This window comes from Carassius carassius, chromosome 44 (assembly GCF_963082965.1).
Source record: "Carassius carassius chromosome 44, fCarCar2.1, whole genome shotgun sequence".
NCBI classification, from domain to species: Eukaryota; Metazoa; Chordata; class Actinopteri; order Cypriniformes; family Cyprinidae; genus Carassius; species Carassius carassius.
Window position 1 is genome coordinate 19,003,656 of NC_081798.1, and position 27,510 is coordinate 19,031,165.

At 35.7% G+C, this 27,510-nt stretch overlaps 4 protein-coding genes across 8 annotated transcripts in view; 2 read left to right on the top strand and 2 right to left on the bottom strand.

Moving 5' to 3' along the window:
• Nucleotides 1-9,333, bottom strand: part of megf6b (multiple EGF-like-domains 6b) — an 88,145-nt gene extending 78,812 nt beyond the window's left edge. Inside the window, exons 1-3 of the mRNA XM_059537222.1 lie at nt 9,033-9,333; nt 7,615-7,749; nt 5,952-6,061 (exon numbers count right to left, since the gene is read on the bottom strand). Coding sequence (XP_059393205.1) covers nt 5,952-6,061; nt 7,615-7,749; nt 9,033-9,118 — 331 coding nt within the window. The 5' untranslated portion in view covers nt 9,119-9,333. The remainder of the gene's footprint in view (nt 1-5,951; nt 6,062-7,614; nt 7,750-9,032) is intronic.
• Nucleotides 9,334-11,744: 2,411 nt separating this feature from the next.
• akr7a3 (aldo-keto reductase family 7, member A3 (aflatoxin aldehyde reductase)) lies at nt 11,745-18,558 on the top strand. Its single transcript, XM_059537385.1, has 7 exons — nt 11,745-12,076; nt 13,370-13,557; nt 13,711-13,815; nt 13,947-14,043; nt 16,406-16,505; nt 16,632-16,761; nt 18,082-18,558. Exons 1-7 carry the CDS (start codon nt 11,788-11,790, stop codon nt 18,241-18,243), a joined length of 1,071 nt encoding a protein of 356 aa, XP_059393368.1. The 5' UTR covers nt 11,745-11,787; the 3' UTR covers nt 18,244-18,558.
• Nucleotides 18,286-21,934, bottom strand: mrto4 (MRT4 homolog, ribosome maturation factor). Its single transcript, XM_059537386.1, has 8 exons — nt 21,833-21,934; nt 21,556-21,614; nt 21,262-21,365; nt 21,089-21,170; nt 20,925-20,992; nt 20,508-20,659; nt 19,154-19,230; nt 18,286-18,894 (listed from the first exon to the last, which is right to left on the bottom strand). Exons 1-8 carry the CDS (start codon nt 21,858-21,860, stop codon nt 18,745-18,747), a joined length of 720 nt encoding a protein of 239 aa, XP_059393369.1. The 5' UTR covers nt 21,861-21,934; the 3' UTR covers nt 18,286-18,744.
• A 1,995-nt stretch (nt 21,935-23,929) lies between these two features.
• The window catches only part of LOC132126565 (intermediate filament family orphan 2-like), a 33,519-nt gene continuing 29,938 nt past the window's right edge, over nt 23,930-27,510 (top strand). For all 5 annotated transcript variants that reach the window (XM_059537880.1, XM_059537881.1, XM_059537882.1 and 2 more), the window contains exon 1: nt 23,930-24,821. In XM_059537880.1, coding sequence (XP_059393863.1) covers nt 24,346-24,821 — 476 coding nt within the window. In that variant the 5' untranslated portion in view covers nt 23,930-24,345. The remainder of the gene's footprint in view (nt 24,822-27,510) is intronic.

Here is a 27,510-nt window from a genome sequence, read left to right on the forward strand (position 1 = left end):
TACATAAGATGTGCTGGAACTCACAATAATCGAGACAAAACATAATATGAATCTTCATGAATCCTGAAATACCTTCAGCTCAAGTCCATAAGGACTGTTGTGAGCGATTAGCTGAGCTTCACTTACTTAAATGACCAATTGTACCAATTCAAGGACACATTCCCATTCTAAACATTAGCAGACCTGAAAGAATGGATGGACAATTACTGTCTTTGTAACAACAGGCATTGTTGGTCATGAGGACAGACCACCCAGGACAATAGTTAGGGACATTCCTGAAACTCGTTCAGGACATTTCCGTCTCCGGCAACAAAGACCTGCTTCCACTCACTCATTATTGCCTCTATTGGCGGTCAGTTCTGTTTTATTTCACTTTGTTAACATCAATCAAAATAACTTGCCACTTTCTGCTCCCAACTTCAAATTTTGACTTTTGCTCCTTAAAGAAAAGATGAGTATTTTCAAGTGCACATTTTCTTAAAAGGGAAGGAAGTCTAACTAAAGCCTGCTTAAAGCACTGAGGGCACTTCTAAAACAACCCAGAGTCATCAAGTCAAATGGTATACTTGAGAAACAAAGAAATAAACAGGGTTTAATATGTACGCAGCACACCCCAAAGGACCCTGATTGTAATTAGCTTCAAGATTCAGTTTCGCAAACACTAAGACCAGAATGAGAAACAAAATTTGTTTGTTGTCCCAGTCACGAGCTTTACCAAATTAAACCAAAGCAATTTTCCTGAAGCGCCTTGATGTGTGTTATTTTATGAGTTCCAGCTCTGCAAAGTGACATAAATCTCAAGAAGAAAGCACAAGACAAAAGAAAACCTTTCTGAAAAAGTTTCATCTAGCGACTCACAGGGAAAAAACAATGCAAAATGTTAATGATAAAACTTGACTAACCAAAAAAAAAAAAAAACTCTACTTTTTAAAGGAACAGTACACCCAAAAATTTGCCGAAGATTTACTGTCCCTCACGCCATCAAAGATGTAGATATAGAGGAGTTTGTTTCTTCCTCAGAACATATTTTGAGAAATGTAGCATTCCATCACTTGCTCAGCAATGGATCCTCTGCAGTGAATGGGTGCCGTCAGAATGAGACTCAAAACAGCTGATAAAAACATCACAAAAACAGTTCTAAACAAATATGTCAGTGGATGTTCTTCACTGGAGGAAGGGTTATTATTGATTATGGATCATGGATTAAGGATATTTTGTCCAGAAGTGATAGTTTGAAGTTAAAACATATTAATGAAGGAATTTTTGTTTGTGACAAACACACAGCTTTTTACTTCACAAGACAATCAGATGACTGGAGTGGTGTGGATTATTGTGATGTTTTTATCAGCTGTTTGGACTCTCATTGTGACGGCACCCATTCACTGCAGAGCATCCACTGGTAATCATGTGATGAAATGCTACACTGATGAAGAAACAAAGTGATATACATCTCGGATGGTCTGGGGATCAGTAAAATTTCAACAGATTATTCCTTTAACTTTTAAGTGTCAAAATAATATGTTTTGTTGTTGATATCAAAGATCATGTGTTCCATCAAAAACTACAGTATTTTGCGACACATTCATCATCACTTGGAAGAAGTTAGCCAGAAGAAACAGATGCTGACATTAACAGATTGTGTGACAAACACTCATCATTGAGAAAGAAGAACAAAAGTATGCAGATTGCAGACTATTTTAAATAAATGCTCACTTGTTATAATAATAAAAACTACAGTTTGCATGCTGACCACAATTTGTTTTATGGAGTGAATTATCGCCTCCCAAGAGCATGGAACCATCAAAATTCAATTGACATTTCGAAACCAGACACTTAAACTATGAATACTGAAAATCAGGCATTTGCTGCTGTTTACAGTTTGCTAGATCGGTAATTTTCCTACTCAGCCAATGTCATGTTAATCGTTTTTGTTAATCATGGTTATATTAACAGATTTCAGTGTTTGATTCTAAAGACATTTTATTTAATTTGCACAATAAACAATTCTGATGCTGTGCTGGGTTGCCAAACTGTTAAATCGGGCTCCAAATGCCAAATATTTGAGATATAGTTCTCTCATTAGAGGAAGATCATGAGAAAAAGTGTTCTTTAGACAATAAACATGCTTTAAAACAAGCTAAAACAGAAACGGAAAAAAAAATCAAGATGTAAACTTATGTCTTATTCTTGTGCTTATTTGTATTAGTTTCTTAGTTTGATTTTGTTTTGTTCTTTAGAAATACATGTTTTTCAGACACACTGGAAAACCTGATTTCTAGACCTGGCAAAAAGAAATAAAAATAATAATAATTCACCACTCCTACAGTAATCTCTAAATTCTCTAAAGATTCAGTGACTGAAACTTCTGGAATTATGGATTGTTAGTATTTTAATCATTTATAATTCTATATTTAAAAATATTTATATAAATATTTAATTAAAATCGCAGCTCCTAGTTTGAGGCCTTCAAATATGGTCAAGGATGATGAAAGTCCTCAGAGACAAAAGCGTTGAGAACTGCCACATTAAACTAGAGGGCATTTAGAGGGCAAAACAAAGAAAAGCCACCAATGCACATTTTCTTTGATCAAGCAGATCACTTAATGACGGCAACACCTCAGAGACGACCTTTCGACTCCTTAACAAGATCCAAACGGCCTTTTATGCCACACACTTTACTGCCGCTGCAAATCCACCAGCCTCTTGAGTGTCCTTCCCAGCTGGCCAGCGAATCACGCTGAACGAAAAGGTTGTGAAGACAGACGCTCTTGTACGTGTGCCAGTCAGACGGGGGATTTCTGGTGTGAGCATCAACTCATGTTTTGTCCATGTTCAGTGGTTTAGAAAAAGAAGTGATTAGTCTGTCCCATTTCTTAAAGTGCTTCCAGGTCTCAAGTTGCGAGATAAAAGCCGTGCGCGGTTTGAAGGCAACAGATACTGACGCAGAAGAGGAAAAGATGTTAAGCGGTGTACAGGAATGCATGCTGAGCGTGTTTAAAAACAAACCAAAGATGGATCGGGGACGAGGCCTAGATTTTGCAGGTATAATGAACAGTTTCACCTTCTCGGAGAGACAAAGGGGCCTTTGAGGTTTGTGTTGGCTCTTAGTAATAAAACTCCAGATAAAATCACAGCTTGCAGGATAAACTGTTATGCAACTGTCAGTCATTCTGGCATGAGACTACTCGAGCAGCCACGAGTCCAGGGGTAAAAACGAACTGTGGATGTTAACTTGATTAAGAGAAGGATTTAGTTTAGGGGCTTTGGGTACAAGGAACTGTTTTGACCGAATGTGACCCGGAGTCTCAAAACCACTTCTGGGAACCACAGAGTCCTTTCATCCAAAAGAGAACAACAGACCATATCTTAGTCAGGATAGACGCCAGGCTTGATTTGACAATGAACACGAGGATCATCAAGTAAACAAAACACTAAAAACATGTCATGCATGGATAAAACTCTAACTAAGGCTTGAAGACAGTACAAGCTATTGAATGGACCTCTCACAGGCCTATATTCATGCCTGGCAAACTAAATATGGCACACTATGATGGCATTTTGAACAAAATCAAGCCAAACGAAGTTCATTTGGAGTTCAAAAGAGCTTGCCAAAGTTGACTTTCTGGAAAAGTTATAGCTCATTCTGTTAAACACCTTGGAAATCTTCTAAATTAACAAAAAGTGTAAACCCTGAAGAACATTCATTTATTGAAACATCTGGAATTAAAGGGACAGTTCACCCAAAATGAAGTTGCTGTTCATTTACTCATCCTCAGGCCATTTAGGATGTCTGTGACCTTTTTTCTTCTTCAGCAGAACAGTAAAGAAGATTATTGCCTGGAACCGAAGTCATTGATCTGTGCCGGTGTTTTGGATGAAACTGTATGCTTTTTTTTTAATTCTCAAAACAGGCAAACTGACCTGCGTTTAATGAATCACCAAGGACCATAGTTTCAGTTAAAAATGGTCTTATTGGTCACCTACATCTTGGATGGTCTGAGGGTGAGAAAATTAACAGCAAATTTTCATTTTTGGGCGAACAGTTCCTTTTAAACTTCTTAACTTAAAATGCCACTGGACAGAGCACCTTGCTATATCACTGTTCAGGTATTTTAAACTCCTTTGTACCCTCTGTGATTATACCATGGCCTAATAAGGGTCCATAACTAGGCTACTCTTGGTCAGTGGTGCTTGTGGTAGTATGCCGACTATGACAGTCCTATAAAATCCAATCGAAGGATTCCCAACTGGTCCATTTAGGCACAGCAAAACTCCTCCGAAAAGACAAAGCAGAGGAGCTCTCTTGTAACCAGAACAATGACAAGTCCCCATCCAGACCAGACAGCAGACATAATGAATATGCACAATATTGTTATCATGGGCACTTCTAAATACCATGAATAATTATATATTACACATTATTCCGAATTTAGAATGCATTTTAAGAATACTATTCCCATCAACTGGTCAAAATGGACAACACAGTTGTATGCTGCTTGAAAGACTTGTGTGCGCTCTGATGTTTTAGAACTCTAAAAAAGTACACATGAGAAGCACATGGAGGAACTTGAGAGACATGCTGAATGAAAGCACATTCACTCACTGACAGCAGATGGTGCTAAACTGCAGAAAATGCAGCCGTTACCCTGGAAACCCCATAAATAAAGCAGCTTCCAGTATTTAAATAGCCATTCAGATTTGTGGATTTGCTGTGTTGTTCATCACAGCGCCAAACACTTAAATAATACTTAAATATTTAGACTTAATAGGCTATTTATTTTCAAACTTGTTTTACATTTTAATCTGGACTACAACATACCCTAGATATTGTAAGCGTTTTGATTCTTTATTTTTTGTTAACACTTTACATTAGGGCTTCATTGGTTAACATTAGTTAATTCATTAGTTAACATAAACTACCAATGACAAATTCTTCAGAACATTCATTAATCTTAGGTATTCCAATATATAACACAATCAATACAATACAATACAATACAATACAATACAATAAAACGAGCTAAAATTTCCAAAGACGTATTGCACTAGTGCTCAAAATTTAGAATGGTTTTGAAAGAAGTCTTTAATTCTCGCATTTCAGCAAAAATACAGCCAAAAAGCGAAATATTATTATAATTTAAAATAATATTATTTGAATATATTTTAAAATGTCATTTACACCTGTCATGCAAAACTGAATTTTCAGACTCCCGTCTTCAGTGTCACGTGACCCTTCAGAAATCATTCCAATAAGCTGATTTGCTGCTCGATCAAGATTTCTTATTATTGTCAATATTGAAAACAGTTGTGCTGCTAAATATTTTAGTTTAATGATATACTTTTCTTTCCAGGATTCTTTGATGAATAGAAATGTCAAAAGAACAGCAAGTTTCAAAGAGTTTGAATAGTAAGCAACCCAAAAAAAAGCACACTATAAGTGGTGCAACTAATCTGTGCACATTTCTCTCCAGACTGTACCCTGGTAAGTCACCATAAGGCACTGACTCTAGTCAAACCCATAAAGCATTACAGAATCCACAAGCAAGAGGATTACAGCAAATCTTGACACTAATTTCCTAATTCCACAGTGGACGGCGGGACAATGGAATGTGTGACTAGTTCATGGTTTAACAGTCGCAAACATGCAAAAATAAATACATCAACCTAGAGTTGAAACACTCGCTAATCTATAATCTGGAGACATTTACACCACAGTAAAATGAATTACTTGGAGCATGAAACTCTTGATCACTAACTCCATATGTACTTCCTCTATACTGTAGCTGCATAATCAAGCATTTACTGTCCAAAAAATGGCCCCAAAATGATCATAACTACAGATTTCTGTCACTGACACTCATAGGTACATGCTTAACACAAGGGCATTTGTGCACTTTTTCAGTAAATAAATACTGTGATTTTACATAGCGTGGCGTTTACAGAAGACTTACGATATAGGCATCCGGCCTCCCCGTTGAGCTGTGACCATCCTGGGCAGCACTTGTAAACTGTCTGGTGCTCCTGTCGATACACCTGTCTGTATGCAGTATAGTAAGCCGTTCTGTGGGGAAAAGAGGAAGAAATCTTTCTATGTTCTTAATATTGTCCTACACACTTACATATATAATTTGGGATGTTAATTGTAACTTTTAATATGATAGCAATATGGCTCCCTATAGGGTGCAGCATTAGCTGATGTAGATTTTATCCTTAAGAAAACTATAATTATAAGTATTATAATAGAAGTTATTTAAAGACAATAATTTGTTTGTTGAGCGAACTAGAGTTTAAAATAAAGGAAAAAGAAGCCCATTAAAATGCATATTGAACAGCACGAAAGTATTTTTTACACACTACATGCAGCATAAAAGAAACCAGTCTAATGTTAAAAAAGAAAGAAAGAAAGCAAGAAAACATGCATGGTTTTTCATTTGTTTTTCCACTTGGCCAACAGGTAAAGATTAAGATCTGTAAACTTTCTTTAGGAGCACACACGCAAGTCTGTCATCAGCCGCTTTTAGCGTTTATCCCTTTTCTCTCTGTAAGTTATTAAAGGCCGCTCTGTGTGTGTTTGTGGTTAGTCAGTGAATGAGAGATCAGGTCATGACTAATGTTTGTGGATGAGCTCCGATGTGTGAAAACACAAACTTATGAGCCTGTAATCAGCGACACTTCTCTCTTATCCACCCTTTAATGATGCTTTCTGTGAACGTGAGATCCAGAGTTTCCCGCTCCCTGTATTTTACAGTCCTGCATCTCGGCTCCAGAGTCATAACCCTGTCCCTTTTGTTTGTAGCACCTAATTGCAGGGCCTGGGTCTCTCACATGCTAAGTATACAGAGCCGCCATGAGGGGGAGGGTGGTCACAGCGTGAGCACAGGCCGTTTGGCCTCTGGAGATGCCTGTCAAATTGCTGCTTTCATCAAGAATGTAACTACACCTTACACTCAAAAGAGCTGATTAGAGTACAAAGATAATGCATGAGAAGAAAATAGCCTTTTCTGATGTTTCACTATTCAAGGGAATAGTGTGGACTGCACTAGGCAAAAAAAAAGTATGTGAAAGCTTATGCAACAATACACATTTCTAAAGCTCTACACTTCACTGTTGTCTCATGACATTTTGGACAAGGATTCAAACAAATGCAAATCAAACAGCGTATATTGCATACTATTTGTTTTTTTAATGTGTGCAACAATAAGCATTTCAAACAAAACTACACTACATTATTGCCGCATGACTTTAAGGATAAATATTTGAACAAAGGCATATACTACATTATATGCATTATATTTTTAACGTCAAACAGTAGGCTATGCAACAATCAAAATCCCTACATTTTTTAGTATGTCTCAGAAATGCTTATTTATACATTTTTAAACAGGTTTGCATTGAAAATATCTTTCTTTTTGGCAGTAAAATCAAAAAGAGATTGTGTTTGGTTCTACAAGCATTCTGAATAGATCACATTTCGTGTGCTTACTACAAATAATATGCATGTCATATAAAACAAATGGTAAGAGTAGCAGTTGATTTTCACTTATCAGACACTATGTTTATTTTTTTACAAAAAAGATGCTTGTGCAGTCAGTGTTTTATGTCTAAATATCAGACCTCCTCTCGTAGCCCATGCACCACGACTGTCCCTGGCATCCCTGTTTCCAGGATTTAACCATCCGCGTGAAGGCCTGGACGCACGGCTGTATCTGGGCCACAAGCTTCACCTCCTGCTCAGCACACACATTTGGCCTGGAGATAAAACATACACTTCAGTTAACCTGCAAGTTCAGTTCTCATCGAGCAACCCGAAGTGAAATGTCTTGATGAAGAACCTACAGGATATTAGACCACTAGGTCACACCAATCCAAACATAGATGATCATAAACATTTCTCATTTAGTCAGCTGGATTTTTCTAATTATTTTAATAAACTCGAATGAATTTGACAGCGGAACAAGTTGTAAGAATGTCAATAACTCCATGTCAGATTGAGCATTAATATAATAAATAAATGCCAATAAATCACCTGAATCATCTCTGATCTATTCACACAGCTTAAGTTCGCAGACGGACATATTAGTCACTCTGTAAAAATGTTTTATATCCTCAAACACAGACAGCTCACAGTGCAGCTCCAGGCGATTAGTTTCATGTCTGGGATTACTGGCAGATTGTGTTACAGAGACGTGAAAGTGTGTTTTGTCTGTGTCATTTCTGTTAATCACTCAAAATATTATTTCTAAATATTCTCCAGACAAAACATTTTTTATTGATTATGTGAACTGATTATGTGATTATGGTCAAACATTATGTGAACATTACTTTTGAATCATCTCCAAACGTTCCAAAACCCAGCTAACAAATGTTTTGCTAAAGTTCCCAATAACTTCTAAAAACATTATTTCTGAATGTACTCTGCCCATTCAAAATGTCCAGTATGAATAATGGTTTTTTTTTTTGTTGTTGTTGTTGTTTTGCTAATGGTTTAAAGGCTGGATAATTTTGACCACAGTGTTCTAACAACGTTACTGGAAGAACGTTTGCTCATAACTTTGACACAACCTTTCCAGAACGTTAGTCAAAGCTCTGAGAACTAGGAAGAAATAACATTTAAAAAAAAAAAAAACATTACATAGAGTACAAAGTCATTATATATATTCTATGAATGATGTTTAAGTTAACTTTTCTGTTATTAAAACGCTATTAAAAACTACACAACTCTTAACGGATGATCTATTAAAGTTCCTGAACCTTACCAGAACGTTAGCCCAGTATTCTGAGAACGTCCAGATTGACCCTCAACCAGCGTCCCACAAGTTCACCAAAAATAGGCTACGCGTAAACACGCGTCAAAGAGAGTTCTCAAAATAAAATCCAAACGTTTCTCGTTTGCCTTAATTAAAATATCTTAGAAACTAATAAATATGAGCACGGACATGGGATGAACATTTAATGTGATATTCAAAGCTAACTAGTAATAATAACAATATTCTGTAAGCGCGCGCAATATCAAACCAAAGACAGTTACTCACATGTGCGGCATCAGGTTTTTTCCAGAACGGGATGCTGCATAAATTCCATGAATTAGAATGATTAAAGAGTAAAATAACATATCCATGCTCTCACGCGGTTCTGAAAGAGCCCTGCGCCTAAATAATACACTTAAAGCGTTAAAATAAACTAATATGTGGCCATATTAACGCGCGTGGAGCGCGGACTGAAAGCTCAGCAGCAGATGACAAAAGGAAAAAGACTCTCAGATCCACCTTGGACACCAACCGAGATCCAAATGCCCTCAGGACACTGTCTTCCTGTAGGAGCAGTGAAGGGAATGTCCTTTGAGAGGAACGAGACACATACAGAGCAAGCAAAGGCAGCTGAAGAGCGGACTGACCTCCTTCAGGATGACTTACAAATGAGCGTCACTCGTTGCTTCAGCATGATTTACTGCGTCACTTCAAAGAGCATAATTCAAAGCAAAACACTTTATTAGACAGATTTCAGAGTCAAATGAAGGTCATTTAGCACGTTTTAATGTTCACACCACTGAGGAACAGACAAACACCTTCTAATGGACCTGCAATAGAGCCCTGATGGATTATCAAGTCTGAGTGCGCATCTAAAAACCAGTGTTTATTTATTATTTAAACCTGCAAATAAAATGTAAACCATAAATAATTAAAACGTTTGTCTGCAGGTTCTAAAACAATAATATTCATAACATATAATGTTTAGAATATTTAAGCACTATTTGTATTTTCAATTAACGATTTTAATTATTTAACATGTAATTACAACACTTTCACTTCAACGTTTACTCAAAATGTATCATCAAACTAATCTGTAATAATAATACTAATAATAAACATTTGGTTCGCATTAAATTATAGAAACATTATTTCCAAATGTTATCTAACCTTTCAAAACATCCAGTTGATGTTTTAATAATGGTTTTCCTTGGTTATGCAAACATTAAGAGAAACAATTTTCTAATAGTCCAAACATTGCAGAAATGTTTTAAATGTTCTCTAAACACTCTAAAACAAGAAATAACATTTAAGAAAAACGTCAGATGAACATCCAACTAAAACTCAAGAAGCTTCTCTGAAATAGCACTGTAATTTAAAATAGCAATCATATATATATATATATATATATATATATATATATATATATGTGTGTGTGTGTGTGTGTGTGTGTGTGTGTGTGTGTGTGTGTGTGTGTGTATTATTTTACTCAATTTGTTCTGCGGATATTTGAAATAATATCATCATATTTGTAATTAAAATATTTTATTAATTTGGATGTTATTTGAAAGACCATCACTGCACCACCTATATTCAAGAACCTTCAGCATGGGACATCAGAAGTTATTCTCTTACAGGACGGGCCTGTCGAGGGGTCACCACCAAGCCACAGCTGAAGCAGTGCATGGGGGAGGTTCCAGAGGTCAGTGCTGGGATCAGGGATTCTGTGGCTACAGAACCTGGAAAACATTCCCTAAGAGCCCTGGTCCGACTCTACAGGTCAATGCCAACCAGGGTTCAACACCTCTGCCATGAGCCCAGTAAAACACACCTATAAAAACATCAGCTGCTATTTAGAGCACATGTGGACATGTCACTCCAGAAACAAATTGTGTGCAATTCTTTTCAAGAACGTTTAATAGAATTCATGAAATGTAGAAGAAATACATTGTGGAACAAAATATTAACATGCTTTGATCTTCACAGATCATCTGTATTGCCTTTCTTAAGATAGACAGACTAATTTTGTATAATGTATCAGAATACTGTAGTTTGAATAAATCTGTTAGGGAGTTTTTTTTCCATAACATTTGTCACATAAGACTTCAAAGGCCATGAATGTAGAAACGCAATTATGTTTTGAACCAGTAAAATGAAAATGTTAAGAAACATCATTATTGTCATTTTACTGAAGAGTGCATTTACCCTGAAATCATAAAAAAAAAATAATTGGCTTATGATAAGTATGCACAAAAACTGTGATGTATCGGTGATGCCATTCGAAAACCCACCAGTATTTCATGTCAAACATGACTATACTCTGTAACTGACAATATCTCATACTGAGAGACTGCACTTGAAATTTATGCTTTTTAGAATTCTTTTATTTTGCACACTACAGCAGTTATCCTTTTTTTGTCCCCTTGTTCAAGCACCTCAAATGAAATATCATGTTAGAATAATAATAATACATCATAATATAACTAAAATAATCAACTAAAACAAATTTTTAAATATGATGTTATTTTAGCGTTGAACATTTAAATTCTTTGCTTTTTATAGTATTTTACATTTTATAAATAAATGTAAATATTTTAAGACGTTTGCTGGTGCCCCCTATTTGAGAACTGCTGTACTACACCATTAAAATGAACTAATAAAGGCCAAAAGGTACGAAAATAGCGAGCGAGAGAGAGAGAGAGAGAGAGAGAGAGAGAGAGAGAGAGAGAGAGAGAGAGAGAGAGAGAGAGAGAGAGAGAGAGAGAGACCGATTTATGCGTTATTTGTATTCGGCTGACATCTTCAGGTTACAATGGGAATCGCATGTGCTTAAAAGAATGGTAAATAATACTTGGAAAACCTGTATCACTATTTTGATGAGACAAAATATGAACTATGAACCTTCAAAAGTCCACCTCCCTGTACTGACCAATGGCTCTCGTCTGCTCTGACCTCTGCGTTTACGCACAGTGTCGACGCTTTCGCGACGGTCCCTCAGTCCCTGTTCTCTACTGCGCTACAGGAACTTGTCTTCATTACTATGCAGTGCGCTGCCCGAGCACTGAGAGCAGGCCTGACAGCAGCTCACCACGACTTTCTCCCCAGACTCACGACGCTACGCTTCAGCCAACTGCGCAGCATGTCTCAGGCCAGACCCCCCGTCACTCTTCTGGGCTCCATGGCGTTTGGGGGACGCGCGGACGCGAACCTGAGCGCGCAGATGGTGCAGCTGTTCTTAGAGCGCGGCCACGAGGAGCTGGACACTGCGCTTATGTACAACGATGGACAGGCGGAGACCATCATAGGAAACATGCAGCTTCCCAAAACAGGTAGAAAAACTCTTCCCAAACACCAACTAGTGCTTCTGATGATCACCACAAACACGAGTGAGGAGGTCACCTGACATTGCACGTGACATGTTGATTTGTGAGTTCAAAGAATAAGCAGTTTATATATTAACATACTTAAGTAATGATCGTGGTATTTCTGCAATGTGTATTAGGCCTGTGCATAAAATTGATCAAATACTTGGATGACCAGTTCATTTGTTTTTTTTGTTTTTTAAGATTTTTTTTTTTTAATTGTATGATATTGTTTGTTTTAATTATGATATAATTCAAATTTATATTTTAATATTATATAATAATATATAATAATAATATATAATATTTTAATGCATTATTTTAATTTATAACAATTATTATTAGTAGTAGTAGTATTTAATTCTGTTTTAATTCATATTGTGTAGTATTTGATATTTGATATTTAGTATGTTAATGTATGTATTCTATTATTTTTTATTTATATAATAATGATAATAATAATTGTTATTATTATTAGCATTATAAATAAAACAATACATTACAATACTAAACAATAATAAATTATAATAATATAATAAATAAGATAAAAAATAATTAGTAGTAGTCATTAATTCTGTTTTAATTCATATTGTATAGTATTTTATATTTAGTATGTTCTACTTTTTATTGCAATTATAATGTTTTTTAATGTATACTTATTATTTTAAGTCATATTAAATAGTATATCAAGTGGCAACAAATAAAAAGAAATATGCTGGATGAATTTAAAAATACATAATAATAATGAATTAAATTATATTTTCAAGCAGGGCTGTGATTGTTACATATTAAACTATTTTATTTTATTGATTTAAAATTCAATTCAATTAAATTTATGCATTTAGCAGACACTTTTATCCAAATTGATTCAGGCTATCAATTTTTACCTATCATGTGTTCCCGGGGAATCGAACCCTCAACCTTGCGCTTGATAAGGCAATGCTCTACCAATTGAGCTACAGAAACACAAATAAATAAGTATTAAATTAAGATATTAAAATAAATAGAAATACATTAATAGCAACATTTCTCATTTTCGTTTCAATTAACTTGAAGTGCTAAAATAACAAAACTAAAACAGAAATAAAAATCAATAAAAACGTTATAGACATTTAAAAACAATACAAATACTAAAACTTGAAAATGGAAAAAAAAAAAAAATGAAATCAAAATATTAGTATGTTGATACAATAAAGGTCTTAAAGGGGAGTAAGTATATTTGATCAAGTTCAGTGCTTTCATTTCATCTGTGTTTATCAGTTCGAATCGCGACTAAAGCAAACCCCTGGGAGGGAAAGACACTGAAACCAGAGAGTGTCCGGAATCAGCTGGAAACGTCTCTGAAGAGGCTGCGCACACAGTGTGTGGACCTGTTCTACCTTCACGCACCGGACCACCAGAGCCCCATTCAGGACACACTACAGGCCTGCAACCAGCTGCATAAAGAGGTGCGTCACCAGAGCTTTCCATCACACACCACACACTCTAGACTTTGTCCATCAGGCGTGCACTTTGAGTTATTGATAGTCTATGGCTGCCTGACCTAGATGTTTTTAGAAAACAAAAGAATTATGCAACTCAAGACGTGTGTTGTTGTTTAGGGCAAATTCAAACAGCTGGGCTTATCAAACTATGCATCATGGGAAGTGGCAGAAATCTACTGCATCTGCAAACACAATAACTGGGTGCTTCCTACTGTGTATCAAGTAAGTAGATAGATGCATGGATGGATGTTAGTCTATATAAACAAGGTCTAGTGTATAACTATTTAAAAATTTGTTTATTATTGAAGAATGAATAGGCCAGTTTTGAACAGTGTGGATGTTTTCCTCTGAAGGGCATGTATAATGCAACCACTAGACAGGTGGAGACTGAGCTGCTGCCATGTTTGAGATACTTTGGCATTCGTTTCTATGCATACAATCCCCTGGCAGGTAATGCATTCCTTATTGTTTTAAATGTATTTGCAAAGCATAATAAATTGGTTCCTAATTAATAACAGACCTAAACTGCTATGTACAGTATATTTTGCATTGTTTGTCATTTTGTATTTCCTCTCCATTATTTGTTTGTTTGTAATACAACATTTTTTAGAATATTTACTCTAAAATTAGGATAATATATTCAATAAATAATAACAAATAATAATAATGAATTCTGTAAACACAAAAATATATAAAAAATGTAATAAGGAAGTACAACCCGAATTCCGGAAAAGTTGGGACGTTTTTTAAATTTTAATAAAATGAAAACTAAAGGAATTTCAAATCACATGAGCGAATATTTTATTCACAATAGAACATAGATAACGTAGCAAATGTTTAAACTGAGAAATTTTACACTTTTATCCACTTAATTAGCTCATTTAAAATTTAATGCCTGCTACAGGTCTCAAAAAAGTTGGCACGGGCGCAACAAATGGCTAAAAAAGCAAGCAGTTTTGAAAAGATTCAGCTGGGAGAACATCTAGTGATTAATTAAGTTAATTGATATCAGGTCTGTAACATGACTAGCTATAAAAGCTTTGTCTTAGAGAAGCAGAGTCTCTCAGAAGTAAAGATGGGCAGAGGTTCTCCAATCTGTGAAAGACTGCGTAAAAAAATTGTGGAAAACTTTAAAAACAATGTTCCTCAATGTCAAATTGCAAAGGCTTTGCAAATCTCATCATCTACAGTGCATAACATCATCAAAAGATTCAGAGAAACTGGAGAAATCTCTGTGTGTAAGGGACAAGGCCGGAGACCTTTATTGGATGCCTGTGGTCTTCGGGCTCTCAGACGACACTGCATCACTCATCGGCATGATTGTGTCAATGACATTACTAAATGGGCCCAGGAATACTTTCAGAAACCACTGTCGGTAAACACAATCCGCCGTGCCATCAGCAGATGCCAACTAAAGCTCTATCATGCAAAAAGGAAGCCATATGTGAACATGGTCCAGAAGCGCCGTCGTGTCCTGAGGGCCAAGGCTCATTTAAAATGGACTATTTCAAAGTGGAATAGTGTTTTATGGTCAGACGAGTCCAAATTTGACATTCTTGTTGGAAATCACGGACGCCGTGTCCTCCGGGCTAAAGAGGAGGGAGACCTTCCAGCATGTTATCAGCGTTCAGTTCAAAAGCCAGCATCTCTGATGGTATGGGGGTGCATAAGTGCATACGGTATGGGCAGCTTGCATGTTTTGGAAGGCTCTGTGAATGCTGAAAGGTATATAAAGGTTTTAGACAAACCTCCAAACAACGTCTATTTCAGGGAAGGCCTTGTTTATTTCAGCAGGACAATGCAAAACCACATACTGCAGCTATAACAACAGCATGGCTTCGTCGTAGAAGAGTCCGAGTGCTAACCTGGCCTGCCTGCAGTCCAGATCTTTCACCTATAGAGAACATTTGGCGCATCATTAAACGAAAAATACGTCAAAGACGACCACGAACTCTTCAGCAGCTGGAAATCTATATAAGGCAAGAATGGGACCAAATTCCAACAGCAAAACTCCAGCAACTCATAGCCTCAATGCCCAGACGTCTTCAAACTGTTTTGAAAAGAAAAGGAGATGCTACACCATGGTAAACATGCCCCGTCCCAACTATTTTGAGACCTGTAGCAGAAATCAAAATTGAAATGAGCTCATTTTGTGCATAAAATTGTAAACTTTCTCAGTTTAAACATTTGCTATGTTATCTATGTTCTATTGTGAATAAAATATTGGCTCATGTGATTTGAAAGTCTTTTAGTTTTCATTTTATTAAAATTTAAAAAACGTCCCAACTTTTCCGGAATTCGGGTTGTATATTAGAATTAAATAATGATTAAAAAATACATAAAATAAACAAAAATTATAATCAAAAAAATGTAAACATATAAAATATAAAAAAAGATTAATAAAAATATTATAAACATATCTAAAATACATAATACATAAACACTTATAAATAATGCATACAGAATACTTAAAAATATATAAACATTTAATAATAATTAAACAATACAGAAAATAAACAAATAATAATAAAAAAACAACAATAATAAATGAAAAATATACAACAATTGAATAATAAAATATATTATAATTATATAATAATTAAACAACACAAAACACTAACTTCTTTAAAGAAAACTTATTTGGCCATCAAAAATTATTCATTCTGCAATAAAATGGTCTCTTGGGCTAATTTCTTAAGTAGCATTTTATGTTTTTTCACATAAAAAATTGCTTAATAGTAATGTTAGAAAAGCTATACAATAAAAATACACTGATCACACATAAAATCATTTCCTCCGCTAATCTCACCAGGCGGGCTCCTGACTGGAAAATATCACTATAAAGATAAAGACGCCGCTCAGCCTGCGGGTCGATTCTTCGGGAACAGCTGGGCTGGTGCTTACAGAGACAGGTGCATTAAATTCATAATTCATGCATGACATTCACATCACTGATGGATTGTTTTCGGCACTCAGAGTTTAGATCTAGTTAGTTGAGAATTAAGATGTGGTCAGTGTTGCATGTTTTTGTATTTCAGATACTGGAAGGAGAGTCATTTCCAAGGCATAGATGGCATTCGTGAGGCTCTGGAAGCAGCGTACGGCTCAGAGAAACCCACCCTGACATCAGCTGCTATTCGCTGGGTGTACCATCACTCTCATCTGAGGGTGAGAGCAGTCTGTGTTACTGGCATTGATAGCCTAGTGTAGTTTTTGCCAATCATTTATTGTATTTAAATTAAATTGATCATTTGCAAAGACTCGCCGTGCTTTGTTACATTTGCTGTGTCCGACAAACCATGTCACTCTCATGCAGTGAAAAATACAGCTTATTTTTCATGTGAAACAGTCGCAGCTTTCAAATTTTTACAATAAATGCTGTTTTGTGGATCTTTAAAGTATCGTGATGGATCACTGTTAGCTAATTTTTTTAATGGTTTTAGTTAAAAGACATTATGAGTAGTGCTGGGCTGACTACCAACAAATTGTAGTCGGATACGATTACAAATAATATGACAGAAAGATAGTTTGTAACATAATCTGTTGGATTGCACATATGAGGTAATGTAATCGGACTACTTTTTTGATTATTTTTCACCTTTGATATATTCAATTTATCACCATGAAGTGTATTAACATTTTATTAGACCAGAGTTTCCCAAATTGGGGTCCATGAATGAACTTCAGGGTGTTTATGAGCTGATGAAAAGCTAGAAGACTTTCCAAATGTATGAGAGCAGATGAATTTTAGAAAGGAAATTAGAAAAAGAAAACTAGAGCACATCAGATTATGAATAATGTACCGACACTGTGTGAATATGTAATCAATAAAAAGTAACTATAATCTGATTGAGCATTTTAAGATCTAATGTGATCTGATTATGTAATATGTAATCAGTTAGTGCCCAGCACTGATCATGATCAAGCTTTGATTGAATTAGTGCCGATGTTTGGCAAGTCTCTGATCTGCCCTTGTAATGAGGACAAGATTATTATTTATTTTGAAGTCCACATAAAATCAAGTAATTTTGGTTTTGTGAGTCCCCAACAACAGGTTGACATGCATGTAAGGTAAAAAAAAAACCACTCATTCTCTTATAATATGCATTTTTTTGAGCCTTACTTGCTCAAGACTCCCAAACAATTAGCTAAATTACTTATTTTTCCAAACCCATAATCCATAATAGAGGCACTTTAAATTGCTTAAAATATGTAATTCATAATATTCATCTTAAAAAGCAGTATTTGACCAGTATCGTGACCACAGCAACTGGAAACTTGAAAACTCAAAAGCATAGTTGTGTGACCCAAAAATTGTGTCATCATTTACTCACCCTCAAGTTGTACGGATTTATTTGAAGAGTGTTTGTAAAGTCAGCATCTGGTTACCAAAATTGAGGATGAGCAAATACCAATATTCATTCCTATCCCTTTAAGTCACAAGACAAATACATGCGTTCTATTCAATATTTTGTTGTGTGTTTACAGGGTGATCTGGGTGACGGGGTCATTATCGGGATGTCCAGCATGGAGCAGCTGGAGGAGAACCTGACAGCAGCCGCAGAAGGTCCGCTCAAACAGGAAGTCGTGGATGCTTTCAAACACGCCTGGGATTTAGTGGCCCACGAGTGTCCAAACTACTTCCGCTAGACGCCCCGTGACAGTTACAGAATAAAGTGATACGAAGCCTGATTTATAAGAATACAGAGATCTTTATTTTTTCTTTGCTCATATTTTGCGAGTGAACCGTGATATTTGAGTTGGACAAGCCTACAGTTTCCTAATAAACACAATGACAAAATGAAACCTCTCTGAGCTCACAAACGCTTGATTTTTCTACATGTTTACATGAGAATGCAATACAAATAAATGTGATCGTAGCATTTTGATGAACAACTGTTTTCTTACCAAAAACTAGCTAAAATAACTTCCATATAACAAAAAGAATAAAAGAGATCACCTGTTTGCTTCAGTTGGTTTCTCTCTGTTCAGTAGTTATACTACACTTTATATATTTAAAATAGAAACTAAACAGTGTGCAGATGACTGATAGTAACGCGCAGCTCACTGAAAAACACTCAATGATACCATGACAATGTTTTATGTTGGATCAACACAATGTTTATAAAGTCCACTGCTTGTGTCCAGGTTTTATTCGCTTCCTTCTCCGTCTTCATCCGTTTCCTCTTTCTTGGTCTCATCGCTGTCATCGTCCGTCAGCTTTTCAAAGTCTCCGGATTCAGAATTCCACATGCACTTAACTGATATTTTGAATTCCGCCATTTCTGTTCCAAAGAGTTTCTGAATTGAAAGTCCAAAAAATTATGGTTTTACAGTAACTAAATAAATCCCTTTAAAAATCTAAATTAGTTATCCAAATAAAGAGATGTCATGTCTGATAGTGCACAAAGCATGCCGTTGTAACAATTTTTTTTAATGTTTTCCAAGGAAAATATTTGACAAAGTAATTCATTTTAAAAGCAACACTGCATATGTTATTATGACTTAAAACTACTCAAAGAAAATTATTTTTTGCCGTGTATTAGGGGTACAAACTCACCAGAATTCGAGCCTGTTCAGGTGTGAGTGTGTCTCCCTCTTTACACACTTCAAAATCCTTGATCAGTGTCACCACACCTGCAGATGGATTGATAATAGTTTAGTGCAAACCACTTTCTGTCCAATGCAATTTACAATACACTTATCCTCTTCTGACTAAAGATATTAAACGAACAGTTCAGGCAAACATTTTGTTTTGCTCTGAATTTACTCTCTCTCATGTCATCCAAGATGTCAATGAGTTTGTTTCTTCATCAGAACAGTTTTGGAAAAATGTAGCATTACATCACTTGCTCACCAATAGATCCTCTGCAGTGAATGGGTGCCGTCAGAATGAGAGTCAAACATCACAATAATCCACACCACTCCTGTCCATCAATTCATGCTTCGTTAAATGAAAAGCATATTTGTAATAAATAAATCCATCATTAAGTTTATTCTGATCAAAATACCAGTCCATAATAAGACTTCCTCCAGTGATAAAGTCCACTGACATGTTTGTTTACAACTGTTTAGGCTTATAAACAGTTCTTGGTGTTTGCATATTTTTCTCCTGATTCAGATGAGACAACATTTTCAATAAATAAAGCAAGTATTTTAGCCAGAAGCAATGGTTTGAAGTTACAAACTTTTTTGTTGGTTTCTTATAAACACCCAGCTTTTGGCTTCACAAAATGCTAATTGATGGTGGTGTGGATTATTGTATTGTTTTTATCAGCTATTTGAACGCTCTTTCTTACGGCACCCATTCACTGCAGAGTAATGTAATGTTTTATTGCTCCAAACCTGTTCTGACTGAGAAACAAACTCATCTACATCTTAGATAGCCTAAACATGAGTCAATTTTCAGCCTTTTGAATTGGCTGGACCATCATTTAACAACTTGTTGATGTAACGATTCACTCAACTCATGATTCGATTTACAATTTTGATCTCACAATTCAATTCTATATATTTTTTTACAAAATGAAATTTAAGACAAATTATATACATTAAATGTATCCTTTTATTATTGCTATTGGACAAGATGCTGCACGTTTCTTATATAATATACTATTATAGCACATGTATATCATTGCTCTATTGTTGGTTTTGATTGCTTCTATTGTTCTCATTTGTAAGTCGCTTTGGATAAAAGCACTCAGTGTCAATCCAACATACAGCTCTTTTAATATGCATTATACAGAAGCAAGATGTAAAGAAAAAAACATCTAAACTTTTCTAAAGACAGTAAGTTCCCCTCAGACATACATTCATATAAACTCCTACCCCTAATTAAATCGTGATTTGCTTAGCATCTCAACCATTTTAACCGTTGTTAATCGTAACATCCCTAATGTGAACTAATGGATTACCTTTCTTCAGAGCTGTAGGAAGGCCCAGCTGTCTGAGCTGAGGCTCCATTGAGTGTGGAAACTGCTCCAGCGGACCCTCATCCAGCGTCACAGCCATAGACGCTACGTTACCCGCTCGGGCGTAATCCACCTCTTTAAAGCTACTGAAATATCTGTGGGGAAAAAAAAAAAAAATTCACGAAAAACTGAAATGATTAGGTTTTATTAGAATTTAAATGATAAAAAATGAAATATTAAGAACGTTGTAGATTAACACTTCTGGAACTCAAAAGCTTATTGACCGATGATGTCAATAATTTCATTTAAACTAGCCTGTATATCAATCCATGCAGTTATAAAGAAATCACAAATAGGTTTATGTACAAGTTATCAAAGCATATTAACTGGTGTCTGAATGTCAATGAAACGAATGCATACTCTTGAACCTCATCTTTGGTTTTGTTTGTGAACAAAACACCTACTTCACCTCGGAGAAACCTGCTCACCTGTAAAACAAACTTTATTAGCCAAAAAAAGCCAGTGTAGTTAATAAAACTAAATTCAATAAGCAATGAAATAGTCGATGAAACACGTTGGCATACTTTATGTAGATTATCTTTGTATTCGTCAGTCGGTCCTTTCCCCAGCGCGATCATCATGACCTTGTTCTTACCGAAGAAGAACCTGAAACATAAAACCCAAGTTCAACCTTAAACTCTCTGATATCCTAAAATGACACATAAAAACAGTAAGTCAATGGAGACTGTGTTTATACCGGCTGTGTTTCCAGGCCGTCCTGATGTCTTTTAGTTTGTTGTTTCTCATGTTTTCTACTGAGAACACAAACACGGATCTGTAGATGTCTGCACATTTCCGCAGCTGAGAGGGGGAGAGACAGAAAAATACATTTTAATCAACCACAAAACTACTGTGATGTTATTACATATTTATTTTAAACCTGGAAATAAGCAAAAACAAATCAATCTAATTTATTCACATCTGTGCTGCTGTCATGCTCAAGCACTTGTGACTAGTATCACCGAAAAGAGCAATGAAAAGTCATACTAACCTCTTCAATCAGATTCTGCTTGGCTTCCAACCCCTTCTTGGTTGTTTTGGTCAATGAAACTGTTAAAAATAACATTAATGATAGTACAAGAAACATTAACAGACCCAGCTGCTTCACTAACATTAATAAATGAGACTGAAATGAATAAACCACGTAAACTTATGTCTGCGCAGCAAGTAACAAAAATGACTTTATTTCAGCTCGAGTCTTTTTAATGTATGACGAGTAAAGTTCAGGAATATTACGTGATAAAACAACTAAATGATGAAATAAGTACCTTTTTTGTCCCTCTTGGATTTCGGCATGGCTCTCACGTTGTGGATGGCAGTATTTTCTTCTTCGCCTGATTATGATCTCAGAGCGCTTCAAGACTGTGAGTGATCACACCGCCCCCTAGTGGGGTTCGCTGGTGCCTCATGAATATAAATTAGAGCACTAAACGAACTCTATTGGATGGTTCACATGGGTTAATTAATATTCATAAGTTAAGACTACCAGAGTTGGATTTGTGATTTCCATAGACAGTAAAATAAATTATCTATCTAGGAAAACATTTATTGGAAGAACGTTATTTTGTGAACCAACAGGAGGCGCAGCATGACTGTAATGCATTTATTGTTTAACATTATGCATTATTTTTTTTATACTCAGGTACTGTATTTTTTATAGTGAAATATCTCCAGACTTTTAAAGTTAATTAAAATAAATCCAAACTTTTTAATTTCACCTAAGTAGGATTTTGACTACTTTGATTTTTTGAGTAGCCTAATGTTGGTACAGCACTCACTTTAACGTAATTTCTTTGTAGTTTTCTGCTGCTGTTAAACATCACAGTAAACGACCAGAACTGATTATTTCAACACGTCTGTGAAGTCTCCCTAAAAAGACACCTTTTCCCAGACACCTAAAACTCATCAGAAGAACTGCCTGCTTTTGTTATGGATTTATATGAGAAAGCATGGATTCACATGGGTACTTAACACTTGAATAAAAGGATTTGCATCAGACATGACTGCATTCCCAAAAACTTTGATTTTGCATAGGCCTACCAGTCCAGTCTATTCAAAACAATTGATGACATTACAGATGATCCTCAGAAATCCTTGGGTGTGTTTTGTGCATCAAGCCAGGGCAGGTTTAAGGTTCAATGCTTGTGTAATGTCTGATTTTATTCATCAGTCATTTGGTGAAATGTAAACAGAGCTTATGTTGCCGCAACATGTAAAAGTGAAATTAATTGCTTCAACGCCTTCCTTAATTTTGGATTTTGCTAATGAGCGTACTCTCTCTTTCACATTTAATATCGATCATTAATATTAATAAAAGTATGAACCTTTCAACTCTGATTAATGAGCCTGAATTTATCACAGATTTGCATTCAGTGAACTTATTATGTTTTTGAAATGAGCAAAAGCTGAAAATGTTAATTTGTTGCAGTTAGAAAGCAGATATATTCTATATATATATATATATATATATATATATATATATATATATATATATATATATATATATATATATATATATATATATAATACATTTGAAGTGGATCAAAACCTTTCATCAAAGTTGTTCAAAAACCTAACACCAAAATGCGTTCTTGTCTTAGGACGACTTTGATCCACTTCAAATGTTTAGTATATATATATATATATGTGTGTGTGTGTGTGTGTGTGTGTGTGTGGGGGGGGGTTACATTTTTAATATGAAAAAACAAACATAAAATTACAATTAAATGTGTGTGTGTGTGTGTGTGTACTTAAAAATCTATTTCGAAATAAAAAATAATGTATTTTATAAATATTAATAGGCTTATTATTAAAAGTTAATACATTATTAAACATTGATAAAATATCAATTTTATATAGTTAGAGGCAAATTCAGTCATATATTTAGACAAAAAATATAATTGATAGTTATTTTTTAAACAGTGATAACATTTTTAATTGCATATTTTAGATTAAAAAGTATATATTTGATCAATATTAGTATTAATGTTATGAATAGTTTTTTACTTAATAGCCTATAGAAAAACATAAACTCTTTATTTAGATAAAACATTAAATAATATTTTTGTTTGATTTATGATTCATAAATGCATTATTAAACATTGATAATTTATCCTGAAACATCTTGTATGGTTTTTTTTTTTTATTATTATTATGTTAACGATTAGTTGTCTTAAAGCGTTATATGGAAAAGTGTCTTTTTTAAATCAGATTAATTCACGCTTGACGTTTAAAAAAAAAAAAAAAAATTACTTGTTGGAGTCTGTTTGAGGGTGCGATGCCAAATTCCTGCACTCCGGTGTGTGTGTGTGGGTGGGTGCGCGCGCGTGTGTGTGTGTGTGTGTGTGTGTGTGTGTGCGTGCGGCGGGGGCGGAGAGTGCGCTGCGGATCTCCCTCTTTTAGGAGAATGAAACTCGATCCCGTCTCGCCGGTAGCGTCCGGTATAAAACAGTCCAGCGGAAGAAGAACCTGTGAGAACAATATCAGTGTGATCGGAGACTGTGGAGTTCACGATCACCGAGATCACGCGCAGATCTCCAGATGTCCGGGAGTTTCGCACATGAGCTGACACACAGACGCTGCGCTCCTCCGTTATTCCTCTCGTTTCCACGGAGAACATGATGCGTCCCGGCAGGATAGACAGATAATGACCGCGCTGCTCGTTTCTAATCAATCGGTGATACTTAGAGGCTTTTCTACGCATGAGAAGAAGACTGCACGGACGCACCAGCTTTGAATCGAAGTCGTTAAAGCTCGCCGATATCTATTTCTGTATGAAAACATGAGCTCGTTGTTGTTTGGAGAAGGTTTTTTGGGCGGCGTGGTGAGCGGCGCGCCGTCTGACGCGGTTCCCAGAGCGCTGCGCAACGACCTGGGATCCAACATCCATGTCCTCAAGACCCTCAACCTGAGGTTCCGCTGCTTCCTCGCCAAAGTCCATGAGCTGGAGAGAAGGAACAAACTTCTGGAGAGCCAGCTGAAGCAAGCCTCCGGTCAGCCGAGGCAGCAGGGCTTCTCCTTCACGCGTGAAGTCGCAGCCCAGACGGACTCCGCGGGGTCCAGACTTCCAGGAAACATCTGGAGCTTCACGCATATTTTGAGACACGGAGAGCGCGTCAAGACTGTCCAGGCACCCGGAGTCACCTGGACCCATCCGGATGGGGTGGGGGTCCAAATCGACACCATCACCCCAGAACTGAGAGCCTTGTATAACGTTCTGGCCAAAGTCAAACGGGAGCGGGATGAGTACAAGAGAAAGTGAGTACTGTGTTTACAGCTGCTTTATCATGCATTGATATTCTTTCTTTAGGCCTGAAAGGGAGCCTGCTGCTGGTCAACTCTTCTGTGCAGGACTGATTCATTGCAGCAGAATATCTTGGCAGGCGAACAGCAAATATTGAAGAGCACAGTTTTGCACACAAGACCAAATGAACAACTCCTGTGTGCTGGTGTGCTTGCATGGGAAATACTTTTTATAAGTGATCCATTTGCACTTTTATTAAGGATGTGTGTGATGAAATGACATAACAAGACATCATTTGGACAGTCAAGCTCTGGTGAGGGTCAGGAGGTTCAGGGTTTGTTTTTCCATCTGTTCGTGCAGCCGTGATCACTGTTATCCAGTCACCGCTAAATATGCCAGTTTTTGTCTTGCATTGCTCAGCAGCTGAAGTCCTCCTGCAAATTGTACAGCTGTCTTCAGAAATATGATATGAAAAGCTTTTTATCACAGTTGCCCAATGATTAAGTTAATTGTTTCATTTACTTTATTTACTTGATACAGAAATGCAGAGACTTAATGGGTGGTCTAGAACAGATGATACCATAGAAAATCAAAAGAAAAAATGTATTTGCATAAACAAAATATTCTATTTTATGAAGATTATCATATATTTCTCATTGCAACATTATTTTCATGATGATATTGCATATTTTGCCCCCAAATCTCATTACTGTAATACAAATAAATTCATAATTTATGATATAATGGTATTATTTGTGGCACTTTTTTAATTCGTGATGATTTAAATAAATAAAAAAGTAATTGTGCAACAGTATTGTTTTAAGAAACTACAGTACAAATTCTCTATTATATAATGAAAATCATATTTGAACAGTAAAAGTAAAACCTCAGGATTACAAGTAAAAGTTTTTTTTTTCTTTGCATATCGTGTTTGTATAACATAACTCATATGATAAACATACCTGACAATAAAGCTGATTCTGATTCAGTAATGAAAATTTGAGGGTAAAATTTGCTTATTGTCCTGAAAACAGCGCTCCATTTAATTTTAGTGTATTATTTTCAAAATATAATTTCCTATTTTTGATCTAATGATTTTGGAGTAGAAAGTGACAGACATGATGACAGATTTCCAGCCTTTGTGAATGATGTTTCTTTTGGATGTTGAATGGGTTTTATTAATGCATGACTTCTGAATGACTTCAACCACTGAGGCGTCAGAAGAGCCACTTGAATGAGAGTATAATATATGAGTGAGTGAGTGAGTGTATGTGTGTGTGTTCAAGCTGTCCTTTTGCCCAGGCATGTGCTGACTCACAAGTAAATACTGCTGCCTTACCCTTCACAAAGCCACAACAATGAGCACAAATGAAGGCGAGTAAAGAGGAAGCGAGTGTGTATGTCTCACATCCTGGTCATGCTGTGGAGGACTCAGAAGCTCATTTTAACACTGTTGGTGTGGTGGGCTTGTCTTTGTCTGAGATTGGCATCAGTTATGACATCATGACATTACACAGGAACTTCAAATGGGTTGTGGACAAGATCAGATATGAAACAGGCCAGTATCTTTGTTTTCTTTGTTAGAAATCCTTTTGTAAAGTCTACAGGAAGTTTACCAACCAACGAAGTTAATAAGTCAAACATAAGGGAAACAATATACTGAAATTTATACCTATATAGGCTAGTGGAAATTATGGAATCCAGTTTCTGCCACAGGATAAAAAAAATTTAATGCCACTATTTTATTTGGAATTCTTTCCCCCTCAGAATTCTGAAAAAAAAAAACTTAGAATTGCAATATACAAACTCAGTTCTGAAACAAATCAGGAAAAGGTCATTATTATGAGATATAAACTCAGAATTTTGAGAAGTCTGAATTGTAAGATATAAAGTCAGAATTGCAAGATGTAAACTTGATTCTGAGAAAAAGCTATTATTACGGGATATAAATATATAAATTATAATTCTTTCTTGCAGTTTTGAGTTTATATCTCACAATCCTGACTTTTCTTCTCAGAATTGCAAACTCTGAAAAAAAGCTGTTTTTTTTCATGTAACAATTCTTCTTTTCAAGAATTGTGAAAAAAGAGTGAGAATTGCAGTTACCTTTTTACTTCTTTTTTTTTTTTAAAGTATTTACCTTGATGCATAACATTTTGATCAATGTGTGTAGTTATGGAAAGCTGTGAAATTACATTTCTTTGCAATTGCAATCAGCAGACATAAAAAAAAATCCCATAAGTAGTTGTTTACACCCTAAATTTGTACTAAAATGTATCCCAATGCTCTTGTGAGCAGTCAGATAATGGCAATAAACTTGAAAAGTCTATGTTATCAGCATTGGGGGTAACTTATTACAAGTAACGCAAGTTACATAATCAGATTTCTTTTTTCAAATAACTAGTAAAGTAACACATTACTTTTTAATTTACAAGAAAATATAATTTTCAAACCTTCAAAAATTGCAAACCTGCAATTATTAAAAGGGTCATATGATGCGATTTAAGTTTTTCCTTTCTCTTTTTAGTGTTACAAGGTCTTGGTGCATAAAGAAGATCTGTAAAGTTGCAAAGACTAAAGTCTAAAATCTAAAGAGATATTCTTTATAAAATTTAAGACTGCCATGCCCCCCTAAAGCGGCTTGTTCTAACACCCCCCCACAGGTCTACATCACTATGTGGGAAGATTTGCATAACGCTGCCC

Excerpts from the sequence above, each read along its gene's own strand:
- akr7a3 (XM_059537385.1), top strand. The coding sequence starts at position 11,788 with ATGCAGTGCGCTGCCCGAGCACTGAGAGCAGGCCTGACAGCAGCTCAC. Across the intron at positions 13,558-13,710 it reads GCAACCAGCTGCATAAAGAG|GGCAAATTCAAACAGCTGGG; the intron begins GTGCGTCACCAG and ends GTTGTTGTTTAG. Across the intron at positions 16,506-16,631 it reads GCTGGTGCTTACAGAGACAG|ATACTGGAAGGAGAGTCATT; the intron begins GTGCATTAAATT and ends TTTGTATTTCAG.
- mrto4 (XM_059537386.1), bottom strand. The coding sequence starts at position 21,860 with ATGCCGAAATCCAAGAGGGACAAAAAAG. Across the intron at positions 20,993-21,088 it reads ACAAAGATAATCTACATAAA|GTGAGCAGGTTTCTCCGAGG; the intron begins GTATGCCAACGT and ends TTTGTTTTACAG. Across the intron at positions 20,660-20,924 it reads ACCAAAGATGAGGTTCAAGA|ATATTTCAGTAGCTTTAAAG; the intron begins GTATGCATTCGT and ends TTTTCCCCACAG.